Source organism: Callospermophilus lateralis, chromosome 15, assembly GCF_048772815.1.
Source record: "Callospermophilus lateralis isolate mCalLat2 chromosome 15, mCalLat2.hap1, whole genome shotgun sequence".
Classification (NCBI taxonomy): Eukaryota; Metazoa; Chordata; class Mammalia; order Rodentia; family Sciuridae; genus Callospermophilus; species Callospermophilus lateralis.
In genome coordinates, this window is record NC_135319.1 from 69,841,507 (window position 1) to 69,860,120 (window position 18,614).

Genomic DNA, 18,614 nt, shown 5'->3' on the forward strand with positions numbered 1-18,614 from the left:
CAGGCCTGCAGGCAGCGACATAGTAACGGAAGTAGGGTGTTGGGCCCGCCCACACTTCCGGAAGAGCTTCACGCGCTTGTAGGTTTGGTCTCCGCGTGTATGAGTACGTCTGGACCTACTCCGGGGTAGAGAGGCTCGCGGAGCTGGTGAGTGAGGTCGGGAGCGAGAAGGGAGGAAACTTCATGGCTTTCAGATCCGCTTCTGGGCTAGGTACATCGGGTCCTTGTCATGCACCCACCTGTTGAATTGAGTACTTTGTACACTCGAGCCCAGTTCTGCTCTAGCGGTTCCTGTAACCCCAAGCTATCCTCGGGAAATAGCTTAAGTTCCTTCTGTTCTCCTGAATGGCCTTAGTTGTTGGAGCCTCGGTTTCCTTTTGTCTGAAATAAGATTGAGGGTCGAGTGCCCAGCGAACTAAATCCCTTGCACTTTCCTGTTTCTATGAAGCCCGCACTTATACTTTGATTCCAAACCCTAAGGTCTTTCCCGGTCGTTACTTCTATTAAGTCTCGAGCCCTTCTAGATTCTTATTTCCAAGTATCTCACAGAACCAATACCTCCTATTTTCTGTTCTCACTTGTACCTACTTCTGGTTTTCATGGTTTCTTGGCTATTGCATTTAAATCCTACCCGATTTCCTTCTGCAAGTCTCCTCGTTACCAGTCCAGTCTATATTCTTTATTACTGCTCTCTCGCTTCCCCACATAAGAATCTTACTTGCCAAAGTAAACATAAACTGCCAATTTCTAATTCAGATCTTTTCTCCAAATCCCAACCTTTTAGAATTTAACTCTAATTATTATGCATTAATTTTCCCTATGATCTAATTGAACAACTGTTCAAAGGCAATAGCAAGCCATTGAACAATTGATAGGCAAATTATTAGTGTTTATTGAGTCTCCCAAGGTCACCCACTTTTCCTTTTTCATACATTACTTTCCTACCCATCAAATTCCTATTTATCTTTTTTTTAATCTTTATTTTTATTTATTTATTTTTATGTGGTGAACTTAGGGCCACACACCTAGGAGGCAAGTGCTCTACCACTGAGCTACAGCCCCAGCCCTCCTATTTATCTTTTAACATTAAGCTCAGAAGCATTTTCCTTATGAAGCTTGCTTTCTTTTCCAAGGCACCACTTCCAAGCTCTTTGTTTATGGTTTATAATCTGATTTTTAGCAGTCATTGAACCAGGGTGCTTCAGTCCACTGAGTCACATTCCTAGCTCTTTTTATTTATTTATTTTATTTTTATTTTAAAAAACTTTTTAGTTGTATACGGACACAATGTTTTTATTTATTTTTATGTGGTGCTGAGGATCAAACCTAGTGTCTCATACAACTCCAGACCCCCCCTTTTATTTATTTATTTATTTATTTATTTATGGAATTGGGTCTTGAGGACACAATATCTTTATTTTTACGTGGTGCTGAGGATCGAACCCAGTGCCTCACGTATGCTAGGCAAGTACTCTACCTCTAAGCCACAAGCCCAGCCCCGCCTTTTTATTTTTTGACACAGGGTTTCGCTAAATTACTTAGGGCTGCACTAAGTTGCTGAGGCTAGCTTTGTATTTGTGACCCTTCTGCCTCAGCCTTCTGAGCTGCTAGGATTACATGCATGTGCCACTGCACCCAACTGATTTATATTTTAAATTACTTGTGTAATTGTTTTGTTTTCTTTTTTTCCATTGAACACAGGTGTGCTTTACCAATGAGCTACATCACCAACCCTTTATTTTTTTTTTAAGTTTATTTATTCTAATCAGTTATACATGACAGCAGAATGCTCTTTGATTCATTGTACACAAATGGGGCACGATTTTTCACTTTTCTGGTTGTACACAAAGAAGGGTCACATCATTCGTGCAATCATACATGTACCTAGGGTAATGATGTCTGTCTCATTCCACCATCTCACCTATCCCCATGCCTTCTTCCCACCCATCCCTCCCCTTTGGCCATTCCAAAGTTCCTCCACTGGATCCCATGCCCCCCACCCCATAATGGATTAGCATCCACTTATCAGAGAAAAACATTTGTCCAGCCTTTTATCTTGAAAGAGGGTCTCAGTACGTTGCCCAGGTTTTCCTAGAACTTGATGAGGCTGTCATTGAACTTGAGATCCTCCTGCCTCAGCCTCTTGAATTGCTGGGATTACAGGGGTGCACCACTGCACCCAGTTTATTTTATCTTTTATTTCTGTATCTCTGACATAATTGTAGCTGCTTAATGTATTTAATGTATTTGCTACATTAAATCTAAGTCTTTTTCATGAAGGAACGTGAGTGGTTTGTGGTTTTGAAGCAGAGATATTTGGAAAGATAAAATATGGATTAATAGAGGCCTGATATCTCAACCATCTGTCTCATAGTCTTAAATCTTATCTTCATGTGACCCTTTACTACTCTTTGGTATTTATTCTAAAGAATTAAAGTTATACTATAGCAATACATACATACCTATATTTATAGTGGCACAGTTCACAGTAGCCAACCTATGGAACCAACCTAGGTGTTCATAGAGGAATGGATAAAGAAAATGTGGTATGTATCCACAGTGGAGTTTCATTCAGCCATAAAGAAAGATGAGATTATGTCATTTGTAGGCAAATGGATGGAACTAGAGACTATTATGTGAAACAAAATATGCCAGACTTAGAAATTCAAGGGTCATATGTTGTCTGTCCTATGTAGAAGCTAGAGAGGAAAAAGAAAAAGGCTGGGGAATCTCATGAAAATCAAAGGGAGAGCAGTAGAACAGAGGAAAGGGACAAGGGAGTGGGGAGCGGGAAGTGCTAGGGAGTGCTATTGGCCAAATTATATTGTGTACATGTGTGATTATGTAGCAACAAACCCTACCATTTTGAACAACTATAATGCACAATAAAAAATATGGGAGGGAAAATCTTGTCTTGCATATTGGTAGGAAGTTCTCTTGCTCATTGATCACAGCCTTTATGAAACCTGCCATTAATGCTACTTCTCACCATTGTTCTTTGCATTGTTTTTAGGAGACCCAAATATGGCAACTGTAGAAGAAAGCTTCCCCCGAGGGGGTACAAGAAAGACCCACAAATTAGAGAAATCTTTCCAGGAGTCAGTTGAACAAGACAACTTATTTGATGTAGGTTATATGCTGCTGTGGTGAGACTCACTTGAAACTTTCTCTCTAACATTTTTGTGGAGAATGAGCCGTATTCGAGACTTGTTATTTTTCAGAATTGTTTTTCGTTGAAGTTCACTTCTGTAATTGAACTCATTATCGAGGCTCTACCATCACAAAGCTGTATTTTTGAAGCATGACATTTAGTAATTGAGTTTGAAGTAATGTTGTACCTTGTCCTTGGGAATTCTGTGCCATGTTGGTTAAGGAGAGGGGGGAAAAAGCATGTTTATTATTATGTTTTTAAATGGGATCTTTGCCGCATACCGTGGTCAGAATTTGCATTAGAATTTTTTTTAAATATTGTATTTTTCAGTTACTGATAGAGCTTTTATTTTAATTATTTATATGTGGTGCTGAGAATTGAACCCAGTGCCTCACACATGCTAGGCAAGTGCCCTACCATTGAGCCCCAGTCCCAGCTCCATGCATTAGAATTTGTAGTCAGTCTCACCTCAAGTAGACTGTATTCCGTAAGCTAGAGGAAACTAACATTTGAGTGTATGGCCTTAGATCTATTTTATGTAATCTTTCCAACTATATTATAATGTAGAAATTGTCATTCTGTTATGAGGAACTGAGGCTTAGGAAGGTTATTTACTAAGACTGCATAGCTTATCATGGAAGAGTTTGGGAGTTCAGCTTGGGTGTCTTGACCACAGATTCTGTTTTCATGCAGTGTTGCATATTTCTTCTTAAGCTGGGAACCTCAGTGTTCATTTCCAATCAAGGAAAGAAGAATACAGGAAAGAAAAGACTTAGGAACATGAAGGCAGCTTCTCAAACTTTGGCAGTGATGGGTGAATGGGAGAGTTGGGATTACAGCAGGAATTAAAGAAACAGTTGGGAGTGGAGAGGGAGAGTAGCAGAGTAATAAAACAAGGTGACATAACCTGAAATGTGAGGTAAAGACCAGGATTGCTGCTTCTCGTTCTTTTAGATCTTTGTGGGTCTTTTTTTCCCCTTTAGATTTCCACTGAAGAAGAATCCACCAAAAGGAAAAAGAGCCAGAAAGGACCAGCAAAAACAAAAAAGTTGAAAATTGAAAAAAAAGAAAACAGCAAGTCTGTCAAAGAGAAATTTGAAATTCTTAGTGTTGAGGTTTGTTAATTTTTTTTTTTTCTTTTTTTGTACCAGGGATTGAACTCAGGGTTATTCAACCACTGAGCCACATCCCCAGCCCTATTTTGTATTTTATTTAGAGACAGGATCTCACTGAGTTGCTTAGTGCCTTGCTTTTGCTAAGGCTGGCTTTGAACTTGCCATCCTCCTGTCTCAGCCTCCTGAGCCACTAGGATTACAGACGTGTGCCGCCTTGCCTGGCTTGGTTTTCTTTTTGACATATTATCTTGATTAAGTTTGTGTGTTCTTTCCTGCTTTTCTTTCATTTTTGCCTTTTATATATAGATTTCATCTATATATATGTAAGATTTTTACAGATGTTGAGTATTATTTGATTGCTAAACCAATGCCTAATGTCTTCCTTTTTTAAAAGGTGCTGTCGTCTTGCTTGTGTTTTCATGGGACTTTTAATAGATTCAAAGGTTTGCGCTGACAGTAAATTTAGCAATCATTCTACCCATTCATTTCATTTATTTTTATTTTTTGGCATTCAGGATTGAATCTAGGGCACTTAACCAAATCACCAACCCTTTTTCCTTTTTATTTTGAGACATGGTCTTAGTTGCTAAGGGCTTTGCTGAGTTGCTGAGGCTGGCTTTGAACTTGCTATCCTCCTGCCTCAGTCTCCTGAGCCACTGGGATTATGGGTGTGTGCCACTATGCCTGGCTACCTATTCATTGTATAAAAGTGAAGCTGCCTCAGATATGATGCACTTTATGTTCTTAAAATCTTACATTATTAACTCCTGATACATATTAATTAAAAAGAATGATTTGAGGAGAACGATTCAGCCTGTAGGCATATCTTGTTTGTCTTGTTTACTTAAAAAAAAAATTGTTTAACTTAGTGCCAGCAGTAGAAACTATAGATTTTACATGAAAATGTGATTCCGCCTCATTACAACTTGAAAGTGTCCATGTTCCTTCATGTTTATAGTCAAAAAGGAGCTGCATAGTGGTTGCACTCTTCAGAGCCAACGTGTGCACACCACACTACTTTTGTCTCCGCTGGCCTGCATCTATCACTGTGTTGTCTGCCAGATATTTGAATTTGGGTTGCTTGGGATATGATAAAAAGCAAAAGTGTCTTCTGGTGACTCAGTGCTGTTAATACTGTTGCCTGTAGACCTTTTACAGTGCTCAGATATCTGATAAATATGTGTGAAATTCACACTTTCAAGTGTTGTTTTTTTTTTTTTTTTTTAATTTACAAAATTCCTGTAGCTTTTAATTGTTGCAATTGATACTAGAAACCAGGTCTTCTAACCTTCCTATCATTGTTCTCTTCCTTACTGTACACATTTCCTTTTTTCTCTTCTAGTCCCTTTGTGAGGGAATGCGGATTTTAGGTTGTGTGAAAGAGGTAAATGAGCTGGAACTGGTGATAAGTCTCCCCAATGGCCTCCAGGGATTTGTGCAAGTAACTGAAATCTCTGATGACTATACCAAAATGCTGAATGAACAGGTGGCACAAGAAGACCCTCTGAAGGTAAGGGAAATCTCTGTGAAACCTGTTACTAGAAGTAGGTGGTATTCAAATAAAAGTAAAATTACCACTTTGCTAAATGCTAAGAAGGAAAGGTAAAGGTGCAATGAGAGTTTATAATAAGGTGTGCTTAAAAAATAAATAAATAAATAAAGGGTTTTTCCTTAAGTCCAAGGAGCCTGGAAGATCTCTATGAGGAAAGGATGCTTGAGCTGAGATCTGAAGGATGAGGGCTTCCTGGGTCAGAAGGAAAGGAGTTCAGGTAGAAGATGGATGCTGTGTAACAGAAAAGGCTGGTATGGCTAGAGTAGAGACAGCAAAGGAAAGTGTGGCGTGAGATGGGGCCAGAGAGCTGAGTGGAAGCCAGATTATACATGGCTTTGGTAGACCGTATTAAGGGTTGATTTTAAATTCTATAATCAACAGAAAGTCCTTGAATTGTCCTCACTGGAATGGGTGACACATAGACAACTTAGGAAATAGATTGAAAAGGCATAAGGAGATTCTTACAAATTGGGAAGACATTGTAGTAGTCCAGGCTCTGAGATTGATGGCAGCTTGGGTCCAAGATTTACCAACTTCTGAGAAGGTAAAGCCATTGATGATAGATTTCACATTGGTAGTGAGGCAGACAGGTGGCTGGGACAAGTCTTAGGTTTAGAGACATGGAGGTTACTGGTGATTTTTCTTGGGAGAAAAAAATGGAGTGAGGGGTGGAAAGCAGTTTGCTTTGAGCTGAAGAGTGAGTAGTAGATAAAGTGGAGATAATAAATGTAGATAGCTCTTCTGAGGAGTCCTTGACAACTGCTTATTATTTGGAGACCTTATGCTGAAATTCAAGATTCAAGATTATGACTTGGCCTCAGAACCATCTTCCTTTGTGGTGAACGGCTACTTTTTACTCACTTTTTTATATCTGTAAAAAAATAAAATAAAAATAAAATCCACGGAGCCAAGGAGTGGATTCTTGGTTCAGAGGAAAGGGATGTATCAGTTCTTTCTCATTGGTATTATGCAGGACCTGCTACGCTTGCCTGAACTCTTCTCACCTGGAATGCTGGTGAGATGTGTGGTAAGCAGTCTGAGAATCACAGAGAGGGGCAAAAAAAGTGTCAAGCTATCTCTGAACCCCAAAAATGTCAACAGAGTGCTGAGTGCTGAGGCCCTGAAGCCTGGCATGGTATGTATCCGGGGTCAGGGAAAAGGAGCAGGCAGCATGCCTTTTCCCTCCCCCCACCTCCTTTTACTTTGAGCTTAATGGCTACACACAGAGATGGATCTTTTCCTGGAGGGAAGGTCTCCTGAGGGCTTTGGGTGCTTAATGAACATTGAAGAATTGAGCCTAATTTCATTGTCTTGGAAGGAAGAAAGGGCAAGCAAGTTCAGGTTTGGCTCATCAGCACACAAATGCCTCCAGGGAACCTTAGTGGGGGGCTGGCTGATGGTGAGGAGTTCCTCATAATGACTTCCCAGGACTTCTTCACAGATTAACCCTTTTTCAGAGGCCTTTTGGCATTTGTGTGGAATGCTTGAGGGTAGCTGAGAGCAGGTGGCAGTGTAGATGGGGCCATAAATCTGCCAGCTGTTAGTGGATACCTTGTCACTTTATATCTAGCTCTGTGGAAATTAAGGAGAATTTAATCCTGGCTTGGATCCTTCAAGTCCAATAGGTACAAAAGAATAACTTATAACCTTATAAATAAGTACTCTGGAAATTAAGGGGCAGAAGATGAATGTAATTTTGCAACCTTTGGTTAAAAGTGACATTTGAGAAAAGCCTGGAAAGTTTGGAAGGATGTAGTTGGTTAAAAAGGGAATAAAAATAAGCCAAGTTGCAGGAAATTGCCAAGTTTTGAGAGCCTTCTCATGACAGGTATTGTTTTAAGCACTTTCTCACAGTCAACCAATGAGGCAGATAAACATTCTTTTCTTTCTACATTTGAGAACATGGTCTCAAAGGTTTAAGTGACTTATCAAAAGACCAGGTGGCTAACATCAGAGCCATGCTACTTCCCACAAAATGTAAAAGAGGTTAAAGGATTTTTTTTGATGTCTTGAAGGTGCTTAGAGAAGACATGATGATGGCTGCAATGGTAGAAACTGGAAGATCCTTCAGACCTTGGGAGAAAGTTGATTCCTTTTGTCCTCTAGTGGGATTGTGGCTTAAAGTTTAAAAGTGGGGATTGTGGTTATTGCATAGTGTTCAAGATTAAAAGTGGAAACATTCGTGTTTGGAAGTGAATGTTTCATGTGTCCTGTTGTCTTTGACTTGGAACTTTGGGGCATGCTTTCTTTTCCCCCAGCTGCTGACGGGCACTGTATCTAGCCTGGAAGACCATGGCTACCTAGTGGACATTGGTGTTGGTGGAACCAGAGCTTTTCTGCCATTACAAAAAGCTCAGGACTACATCCAACAAAAGAACAAAGGTGAGAGAAGCCCCTGTATGGTGGTGAGGTGGTACATGCATGTGGGGATTATATTTAAATGCCACTTTGCAGTTAGCATGACAGAATGGTGATTTGGCTATTTGGCTTTTGGGAAAATTGGTGGTTAATCCTAGCTGATGGGAAAGGGAAGATGTACAAAGGGCCAGGGAATGGTAGGACCATTTTCAGTTTTCTTCGCCTAGATGATTTCACTGAATTTGGGGCCCCAGGGCCTCTAACCAGCACTCCCCTGGCTTGTTAAGATTTTCATATTTTTGTGAGATAGTTGAATTTCAGATTCCCTTTTGTAGTTGGTCCTTTAGTGATTTGGAATATGGGGAATATGAGATGCTAATTGGGCATGTAGACCATAGATCTTTTTAGGTGTTGCTTGGGCCTGTGTTAAAGTCCTTCTCATTCTTTTGGGTGTTGGGAATGTGTTTCCAGGTGCTAAACTGAAGGTGGGTCAGTACTTGAACTGTGTAATTGAAGAGGTGAAAAGCAATGGAGGAGTTGTTAGTCTGTCTATAGGGCATTCAGAAGTTTCTACTGCCATTGCTACTGAGGAACAAAATTGGACCCTTAATAACTTGCTACCAGGACTGGTGGTCAAAGCCCAGGTACAGAAGGTAAGCTGTTCATTGTTACTCTTTTCCAAATTTTTGTTATAATAAGAACATGCATACCATCTAAACTGTGCTGTCAGGCAGGCTATCCCCCACATGTGGCCATTCAGCACTTGAAATGTGTCTAGTGCAATATGTTCAAATACTGCTATTCTGGACATAGTTGGTTAAGTAAGCTATTAAAATAAATTTAATGTGTTTCTTTTTTGGTACTGGTGATTGAACCTAGGGGTACTAACCACTGAGACATATCCCCAGCACCCCCTTTTTAAAATATATATTTAAGTTGTAGTTGGACACAATACCTTTATTTTATTTATTTATTTTTTTGTGGTGCTCTACTGCTGAGCTACAACCCAGTACCCGCAACCCCCTTTTTTATATTTTATTTAGAGATAGGGTTTCACTGAGTTTTTTATGACCTCACCAAAAAAAGTTGCTGAGGGTGGCTTTGAATTCGCATTACTCCTGCTTTATCCTCCTAAGCTGCTGGGATTAAGGTGTGCGCCACCGAGGTGGCTTCTTTGTGTTTTTTAAAATGTGACTGCCAGGAACTGAGCGCTGCAGTATAGGTCTGTAATCCAAGGTACTCAGGATCTCAGCTACATGGGAGGCCAAGGCAGGAGGATCACAAGTTCAAGGTCAGCCTGAGTGACTTAGAGAGACCCTTCTCTCAGAATAAAGTAAAAGGGGCTGGAGATGTAGCTCAGTGGTAGAGTACTGGCCCAGCATGTATGAGCCCCTGAGTTCAATCCCCGGTAATGGGGGACCTGGGGATTGATCTGGGGTCGGGGGAGTGACCACTAGGAAACTAAAGTTACATATGTGGCTTGCATTATATTTCTGTTGAACAGTGCTGATCTAAAAGGTCAAATGGTAATAAAAGGCTTATAATAAAGAACTGTCTCAGGGTGTGACTGTGGTTCAGTGGCAGAGTGCTTGCCTAGCATGTGTGAGGCACTGAGTTTGATCCTTAGCACCGCATATAAAAAAATAAGCAAATAAAATAAAGACATGCTGTATATATCTACAATTAGAAAAAAAAATTTTAAAAAATCTGTCATTCCTCCTAACCCTTATCATTTTATGCATGCATGTATTTGTTTATTCAGTGGTACTGGGGATGTAACCTAGGGCTAAGCAAGTGGTCCACCACCCAGCTTCAGCCCTCCCTTCCTCCACTTTTTTTTTTTTTTTTTAATTTCAGACAGGGTCCCACTGTGCCCTGCTCTAACCCATACCATTAACTTTTGTAGCTTGTCCTGTGAAATTTCCCTCCATAATTCCAAGTGATAAGCTGTTTAGCCACAGTTTATCCAAGTTGTGAGTCTGGCAGTTCCCAAACATACTTGTGTGAAGCTCCTTGCACTCCCTTGAGAAATCCCAGAGGATGGAGGGTTGATGTCTGCTATTGGCTAGAAGGGAGGTGAGCTTTCTGAATAAAGAAATAGCCAGTGCTTGGAGTTATCCTGCCAGTTAATTTTATAGGAAGAAAGATTGATAAAAGGTTAGATGGGGAGAGAAATACAGTTATTGTGGATAATGTGGCATCCAGTGTTTGCTATGAACAGTGTCTCTAATACTCCTGGTTCCTTCAGAGAAATGTTTTTTATAACTTGTTCTGTTTATTTCTAGGTGACTCAGTTTGGTCTTAGGCTAAACTTCCTCACATTCTTCACGGGCCTTGTTGACTTTATGCACCTGGAACCCAAGAAAGTTGGGACGTATTTCTCAAACCAAGCAGTAAGAAATGATGCACCTATCTTTTCTTGATTCCAACTGTGTCCCAGACAGCTATACAGTGTCCCAGCTAGCCTCAAGGAAGGTCCTAGCACTGCATATGTACAGGTGTATAGAGAAAAGATGAGGGGAATGATAGAAGTGTTTTGGAGGGAGCACAAGAAACTACTAGTAGTACTTAGGTTGAAATTAGACAAGGAGCAGGTGGTACCAGGGATTGAATTGGGGAACTTACCACTGAGCCACAACCCCAAGCCCTTTTTGTTTTTTATTTTGAGACAGGGTCTTGCTAAGTTGCTCAGGGCATTGCTAAATTGCTGAGGCTGGCTTTGAACTTGTAATTCTCCTGCTTCAGCCTCATGAACTGCTGGGATTACAGGAATGTGGACACTGTGCTCAGCTTGCTTTTATAATTTAAAGTAGTTTGGAAGGGTATTTATCATAGGAAGATACTTTTAAGTAGAAAAACATGGTTCTAAAAAGTTCTATAAGGATTGGGGATGTAGCTTAGTGGTTGAGTGCTTGCTTATCATGCTTGAGGCCCTGAGTTTGATCCGGGTGCCACAAAAACAACAAAAATTTTCTATGAGTAGTATGAATCCAATTTGGAAAAATAATTAAAAAGAATCACCTGGTTAAAAAACTGGAGGATTATGCAATCAGGCATGAATTGTGATTAACCCTGGGTGATTACTCTATTATATATCTAAATATTTGAATTTTTTACAATGAACATGGATATTTGAGAAGGATATGCCACTAAAAGTTATTCAGAATTTTTTAAATCCTCAAATACTTTCTTTTCATTTTTTAACAGTAATGCATTCTCATGGATACTATAGAGAAAAATAATTTTCAGAGAAAAGTAGATTTTTCCATCATCTAGTGATAATACTTTTAATATTTTGTCAAACCTGTTTGTGATAATATATTTCTTTTATAGTACTATTTATGTACAGAGTTGAGACATTTTGCATCTTTTGGCCTTGGGATCAGATCTCATATGTGGTAGGCAAGTGCTTGATCACTAAACCACTGAGTTATATCCCCAGCCTCTTTTTTTTTTTTTTACATTTTCAAATTGGGGCATTATAGCTGTACTTAATGATGGAATTTGTTCTTACATATCACACATATACACAATGTAACAATGTAACTTGACCAATATCACTCTCTAGCACTTCCCACTTCCTACCCCCTTGCCCCTTTCCTCTGTTGATCTCCCTTTGATTTTCATGAGATCCCTTCCCACCCCCAACCTTTCTTTTCCTTTTTCCTCTTTCCCTGACACATACAAGAGGAAATAATATGACCCTTGACCTTCTGAAATTGATATATTTCACTTAACATAATGGTTTCTAATTCCATCCATTTTCCTACCAATGACATAATTTTATGTTTCTTTATGGCTGAATAAAACTTCATTGTGTAAATATACCAGATTTTCTTTATCTATTCGTCTGTTGGTGGATACCTAGGCTAGTTTCATAATTTGACTATTGTGAATTATGCTACATGGGTATGCACTAGAATGCTTCAGAACCAACTATTACCATACTATTACTATAGTATGATGACTTTAATTCCTCAGGATAAATAGTCGTATAGCTGAGTCATATGTTGGTTCCATGTCTAGTCTTTTGAGGAACTATCATACTGATTTCCATAGTGTTTGTACTAACTTATAGTTCTAACAACAGTGTATAAGTGTTCCTTTTTCTCCACATCCTCTCCAGAATTCTTATTTGTATTCTTGATGACTGCCATGCTGACTGGTGTGAGATGAAATCTCAGTGTGGTTTTGACTTGCATTTCTGTAATTGCTTATGATGTTGAATATTTTTTTATATATTTGTTAGCCATTTGTATTTCTTCTTTTGAGCAGTGTCTATTTAATTCATTTGCCCATTCGTTAATTTCCCCAGCTGTTTTTACATTGTATTTTGAGACAAGGGTCTTGGATAAATTGCCCAGGCTGGCCTTGAATTTATAATCTTCCTCCAAGTAGTTGGGATTACAGGTCTGTGCTGCCATGCTCAGCTAGATCAGGCTTCTTGGTGTTACTAGAGCAAAAAACTTATGTTGAGTTACCTATGCTGAGTTTTTGCTGTAGGGACACCATTATGTATTTTCTGTTGTATGTGCATTAGCTTCTTGGCCCCCTAGTTGATTTAGTAAGCATTGATTTAGTCAGATGTAGTTTTTATGGTTTTTTTGTTTTTTTATAGTTTCTTTTTTTTTTTTTAATATATTTTTTAGTTGTCAATAGATCTTTTATTTATTTATATGTGGTGCTGAGGATTGAACTCAGGCCCTCACACGTGCCAGGCATACGCTCTACCACTGAGTCACAATTCTAGCCCTCTTTTTTTTTTTTTTTTTTTGGTTGTTGATAGAACTTTGTTTATTTGTGTGGTGCTGAGAATCAAACCCAGTGCCGCACATATGCTAGGCAAGCACTTTACCACTGAGCTACAGCCCCACCCCCAGATGTAGTTTTTACAGGACTTTTATTTAACTTTTCCTTATTGTACTTGATTGTCCAAGCTAACTTTACTAAATATGTTAATACTTTCATGTGTGATCAGCACATGGGGAGTCTGCTCTATTCCTCCTGCTGCTCATTTTGCCCTTTCTTTTGTCTAGGTTAGGGCCTGCATCCTTTGTGTTCATCCTAGGACCAGAGTTGTGCGCCTGAGCCTGCGCCCTATCTTCCTGCAACCTGGACGCCCACTCACCCGGCTCTCTTGCCAGTACCTAGGAGCTGTGCTGGATGATGTTCCTGTCCAGGGGTTTTTCAACAAGGCTGGGGCCACCTTCAGGCTAAAGGATGGGGCTCTGGCCTATGCCAGGGTAAGAAGCCTTTGTTTGGTCAGGGATCTTGTCACTGGAAGAACTTTGGAGATACATGGGTTCTTTTCTGCTTTCTTCATTTCTTTCTCTCTCTCTCTCTTTTTTTTTTTTTTTTTTTTTTGTTATCAGGAATTGAATCTGGGGCGCTGCACCACCGAGCCAGATCCCTAGCCCATTTTATTTTTTGAGACAGGATCTCACCAAGTTGTTTAGGGCCTTGCTACGTTGCTGAGGCCGGCTTTGAATTTGAGATCCTCCTGCCTCAGCTCCCAAGCCACTGGGATACAGCATGTGCCACTGTGCCTGGCTTGCGGTCTTCATTTATTTTTTGTTTATTTATTTGTTTTGGTACTGGGGATTGAACCCAGAGGTGCTTAACCACTGAGCTGCATCCTCAGCACTTTTTTCTATTTTATTTTGAGATGGGGTCTTGCTAAGTTGCTTATTAGGGCCTCACTAAATAGCTGAGGCTGGCTTTGAATTTGAGATCCACTGTATCAACCTCCTGAGCTGCTGAGATTACAGGCGTGCACCACTATGCTCAGCTCTTTATTTCTTGATATGAGTTTCTCATTTTTATATATCCCCAAGTGTGAAAGACTATTTGCAGGGATTAGAACAATGTCTTTATTATATCAGAGTGTTTTAGAACCAACTTGCCCTATTTGTTTCCTGGTCAATAGTATGTACAAGAATGAGTAAGGGGTTGGGGTTGTGGCTCAGTGGAAGAGTGCTCGCCTAGCATGCATGAGACACTGGGCTCGATCCTCAAAACCACATAAATGTAAAATAAAGATATGTGTCCACCAAAGACTAAAAAATAAATATTAAAAAAAAAAAAAAGAAGAGTTAGGATCTACACCAGGGCTCAGCAAAGTTTTTTTTTTTTTTAATTGCTTTTTAAATACATGACAGTGGAATGCATCACAATTCTTATTACACATATAGAACACAATTTTTTATAATTCTGTTTATTTTATAAGTATGTTCACACCAATTCATGTCTTCATACATATACTTTGGATAGTTTTTCTTAAAGGGCCCAATAGGGAATATTTTGTTTGTGGACTATATGTCTGTGTCCTAGCTATTCATCTCTGTTACAGCACGAAAGCAGCCACAGACAGCATGTAAATGGATGAATATGACTGTTTCAGTAGAAGATTTTTTTTTTTTTTTATACTGGGTATTGAACTATATCACTGATCTTCATTCCTAACCCTTTTTATATTTTGAAATGGGTTTTGGTCAGTTGCTGAGGCTGACCTCAAACTTGCAGTTCTCCTTTCTGCCTTAGCCTCCCAAGTTGCTCGGATTACAAGCATGTGCCACTACGCCCAGCTTCAAATAAACTATTTTTTTAAATTTTAATTTTTGTTTTTTATTTATGTGGTGCTGCGGATTGAACCCAGGGCCTCACACATGTGAGACAAGTGCTTTACCGCTGAGCCACAACCCCAACCCCTTTTTTTAAAAAAATATTTTTTTAGTTATAGATGGACCCAATACCTTTATTTATTTTATTTATTTTTATGTGGTGCCAGGGATCGAACCCAGTGCCTCATGCATGCTAGACAAGTGCTCTACCACTGAACCACAGCCCCGACCCTCAATAAAACTTTTTATTCCATAAAAATGGGTCTTGGCTTATGAGTGCAGTTTACCAACTTGTGATCTAGATTATTCTCTAATGTTACGGAGATTTGGATTCTTTTTTTCTTTTTTGGTTGTAGTTGGATGCAATACCTTTATTTTTATGTGGTGCTGAGGATCGAACCCAAGGCCTTGCATTGCTAGGCAAGCATTCTACAACTGAGCCACAACCCTAGCCCCATGTTGTTAAGATTCTATGATGGTAAAGAGTGAGAAAAAGTATTTTAACAGTTAAACTACTCTTTTTGTCATAAGTGATAAATGTATTGAGTCATCAAGTACTCAATCACTTGGTACTTTGCAGCTCAGCCATCTCTCTGATTCTAAGAAAGTCTTCAGTCCTGAGGCCTTCAAGCCAGGGAACACTCACAAATGTAGAATTATTGACTACAGCCAAATGGATGAACTGGCATTGCTTTCTCTACGGACGTAAGTCTGCCATTATCCCGTGTGGGGGTGTAGAGGAGTGCTCCTGTGTGCATGTGCTCTCAGTATCTCCTGGCCTTGCTGGAATTGGGATTCTTTTCTTGTCAGCAAGATTGTAGTCATGCTGACTTTTAGGCAACTTTAGCCCAAGCTTATTTAATCATGTATTTTCCTTTTGTCCTAGATCTATTATCGAAGCTCAATATCTTGGATATCATGACATCAAAACTGGGTCAGTGGTGAAGGTAAGACCTCAAGCTTATATATAGATACCCACCTTCAGACATTCTGTAGTTCACAGGTTAATTGTAAGTTCATTAGCCTTCCTGTTAACACATGTGAAATCATATTCCTTGCTTCTGCCTGCTAACTGGAATTTCTTTCTCTTCCCTTGGGTAACTTGTAATTAATTTCAAGGTAAGGTCTTAATTAGCAGCAGAGAGGCAGTAGGTGATAGTTCTGGGACTTGGGATTTGGTGGTGGTTATTAGAGCACATTGAAAGTTAGTTCTGTGATAATTGAGCTCTCTGGAATATTAGAAGCCAGTTCAAGTTGCCTGGCCTTCAGTGTACCTCCCCTTTTTGGTAGAGTTTGTTCCTTAGGAGACTTGGTCGCCTCATTTAGGGAATGTATTTTCAGGGCAGACCAAAAGTACATGCTCAACCAAAAGATGTGAATGCTTCCATAAATAAACCTCATTAAATCTTTATCTATGTGGTTATGTGCTTACCCATGTGAGATCTGGAATAACATGCATAGTTAGCCCAGGAAGGTAGGCTTCAAAAGAGGTGTGACATCTCTGTTGTAAAAGATGAAGGGAAACCATTCTTGAGAGACATCGTAGCATTTTTTTCTTTGGATTCCTTAGGGAAAAGTATTGACCATAAAGCCATTTGGGATCTTGGTGAAGGTGGGTGAGCAAATGAGGGGCCTAGTACCTGCCATGCACCTGGCTGACATCCTGATGAAGAATCCAGAGAAGAAGTACCACATTGGGGATGAGGTCAAGTGCCGGGTGAGCCTTTTTTTTTTGTTTTTTGTTTTTGGTACCTGGGATTGAATTCAATCAATTGCACTCAACCACAGAGTCATATCCCCAGCCCTCCTTTGTATTTTATTTAGAGACAGGATCTCACTGAGTTGCTTAGCGCCTTGCTTTTGCTGAGGCTGACTTTGAAATCTTGATCCTCTGTCTCAACCTCCTGAGCCTCTGGGATTACAAGTGTGCACCACCGCACCCAGCCCGGGGAACCTCTTGAAGGGTCTATTGGGGTTTTGACTAGATGGAGTTGAAGTTTCTGCCTTTTCCCGTAAAGCGAGGGTAGAACATCTGCATTATGTACAGGGAAAAGTGATTTCCTGCTCTTAGGAATTGGGTAGTATGATTGGGAGTTATATTATCCATATAGGAAGAGAGAAGCCAATGTGTCACTTTCTGCCACGTTTGATTGCAATCTATATACTGTTGTCATGTCTTAAAAAAGGAGAGGGGAGGGTGAGCTGGAACAACAAAATCATTGATATTATGCATAACAACTACCAAGTAGCATGTGTTCTGTAACAGGTACCTGACATGCATTATTTTCATTTTGTCACTCTATAAAATAAACATTGTCCTCATTTTGCAGACTGAGAAATTAAAGCTAAGGATAGCTGAGTATCTTGCCCCATATCACACAGTTAATTAAACAGCAGAACCAGTTTTCAGGTTTAACTCTGTGATTTTTTTTTTTAATATATTTTTTTAGTTGTCAATGGACCTTTATTTAATTTATTTATTTATATGTGGGGCTGAATCAAACCACATGCTAGGCGAGTGCCATAACCCCAGCCTTCTTATGTGACCTTAATGCCTTCTGGATTTCTGGTAGAGGTGGGACTTGGAACTGGAAAGAATGCTTAGGATTTGGAAGATTGTGGAAGACCAAGAGATGTGTTCCAGTATAGAAATAACCTAGACAAAGCCACAGAAACATGAGTGGTTTTTTTACAAGATCTTGAATTCCAAGAAAAATTTCATAGAGTTGTGAAGATTAAACATGATAATAAACAGAGCACCTAACTTAGGACCTGGTGTATTCAGGTTCTCGGTGTGAAAGTTTCTGAGGATTTTCGAGCCCAGGATTCTGTGCTTGCCAAGCATGTGCCTACCACTGAGCTATACTCCCAACCTTATATTTTCTTCTTTATTTTGTTATTATTGACTCAACAAAGGTAAAGACTGTGCATTGGTACAAAATCTTATATAGTAAAATCAAGAAATAAAAATAGAGGAGTTTCTCTGCCCTTAATGAGATTATCTTCTGAGGGGTGAAAGATGATTGCATCAGTCAGTCCTAGTGTAGAGGGAATAAACAACAATGCTAACGTGGTAAATTGGTCCTGTCATTCATTTCATTAGACTAGCTGTATAACCTACTAGGCAGGAGCTGAGGTGAGGTAAAAGTTACTAGAATACAAGATTCTGGAGGTGCTGTAAAATAATGAGCATTGCTGCATGGCCAGGATGGGTAGTTTTTCATATCTTATGGAAGGAAATACATTTGATGTAGAGATTTATATGCCTTGATGGTCATTCTGCAGGAAGCAGAGAAGATTTGCAACTGAGATTATTAGAGGAGATGAGGTTCTTGGGGAATTGCCCATGGCCTTTGGGTTCAGCGGGGTTATAGATACCAGTTCAGCAGCTTTCTTAATAACAGGTAACTTGATGACCACCATCTTTCCCCTAGGTTTTGCTTTGTGACCCTGAAGCCAAGAAGCTGGTAATGACCTTGAAGAAAACTCTGGTCACGTCCAAACTGCCTGCCATTACCTGCTATGGTGATGCCAAGCCTGGACTACAGACACATGGCGTCATCATCAGGGTCAAGGACTATGGCTGCATTGTGAAGTTCTACAATGATGTACAGGGACTGGTGCCCAAGCATGAGCTTAGTGCCCAGTATATCCCTGACCCAGAGAGGGTCTTTTACATTGGCCAGGTACATTTCCCTTGGATAGGATTCACTACTCTTATGACCTTGTGAACAAAAATTTGAGGGACTAGTAAGCAGGAAGACTACCTTTTACAAAAATATGGAGTAGAGTACAAACAGCTCCTGCACAATAATGTAG

General features: G+C 39.8%; 1 protein-coding gene across 2 annotated transcripts in view; it reads left to right on the forward strand.

Annotated features, from left to right (window-relative positions):
* Positions 1 to 63: 63 nt before the first annotated feature.
* Pdcd11 (programmed cell death 11) overlaps positions 64 to 18,614 on the forward strand; it is a 45,026-nt gene continuing 26,475 nt past the window's right edge. For both annotated transcript variants that reach the window (XM_076834212.1, XM_076834213.1), the window contains exons 1-13: positions 64 to 146; positions 3,013 to 3,125; positions 4,134 to 4,265; positions 5,608 to 5,775; positions 6,791 to 6,952; positions 8,076 to 8,199; positions 8,647 to 8,828; positions 10,461 to 10,568; positions 13,212 to 13,418; positions 15,376 to 15,500; positions 15,682 to 15,742; positions 16,366 to 16,512; positions 18,230 to 18,481. In XM_076834212.1, the coding sequence (XP_076690327.1) occupies positions 3,024 to 3,125; positions 4,134 to 4,265; positions 5,608 to 5,775; positions 6,791 to 6,952; positions 8,076 to 8,199; positions 8,647 to 8,828; positions 10,461 to 10,568; positions 13,212 to 13,418; positions 15,376 to 15,500; positions 15,682 to 15,742; positions 16,366 to 16,512; positions 18,230 to 18,481 (1,770 nt within the window). In that variant the 5' untranslated portion in view covers positions 64 to 146; positions 3,013 to 3,023. The remainder of the gene's footprint in view (positions 147 to 3,012; positions 3,126 to 4,133; positions 4,266 to 5,607; positions 5,776 to 6,790; positions 6,953 to 8,075; positions 8,200 to 8,646; positions 8,829 to 10,460; positions 10,569 to 13,211; positions 13,419 to 15,375; positions 15,501 to 15,681; positions 15,743 to 16,365; positions 16,513 to 18,229; positions 18,482 to 18,614) is intronic.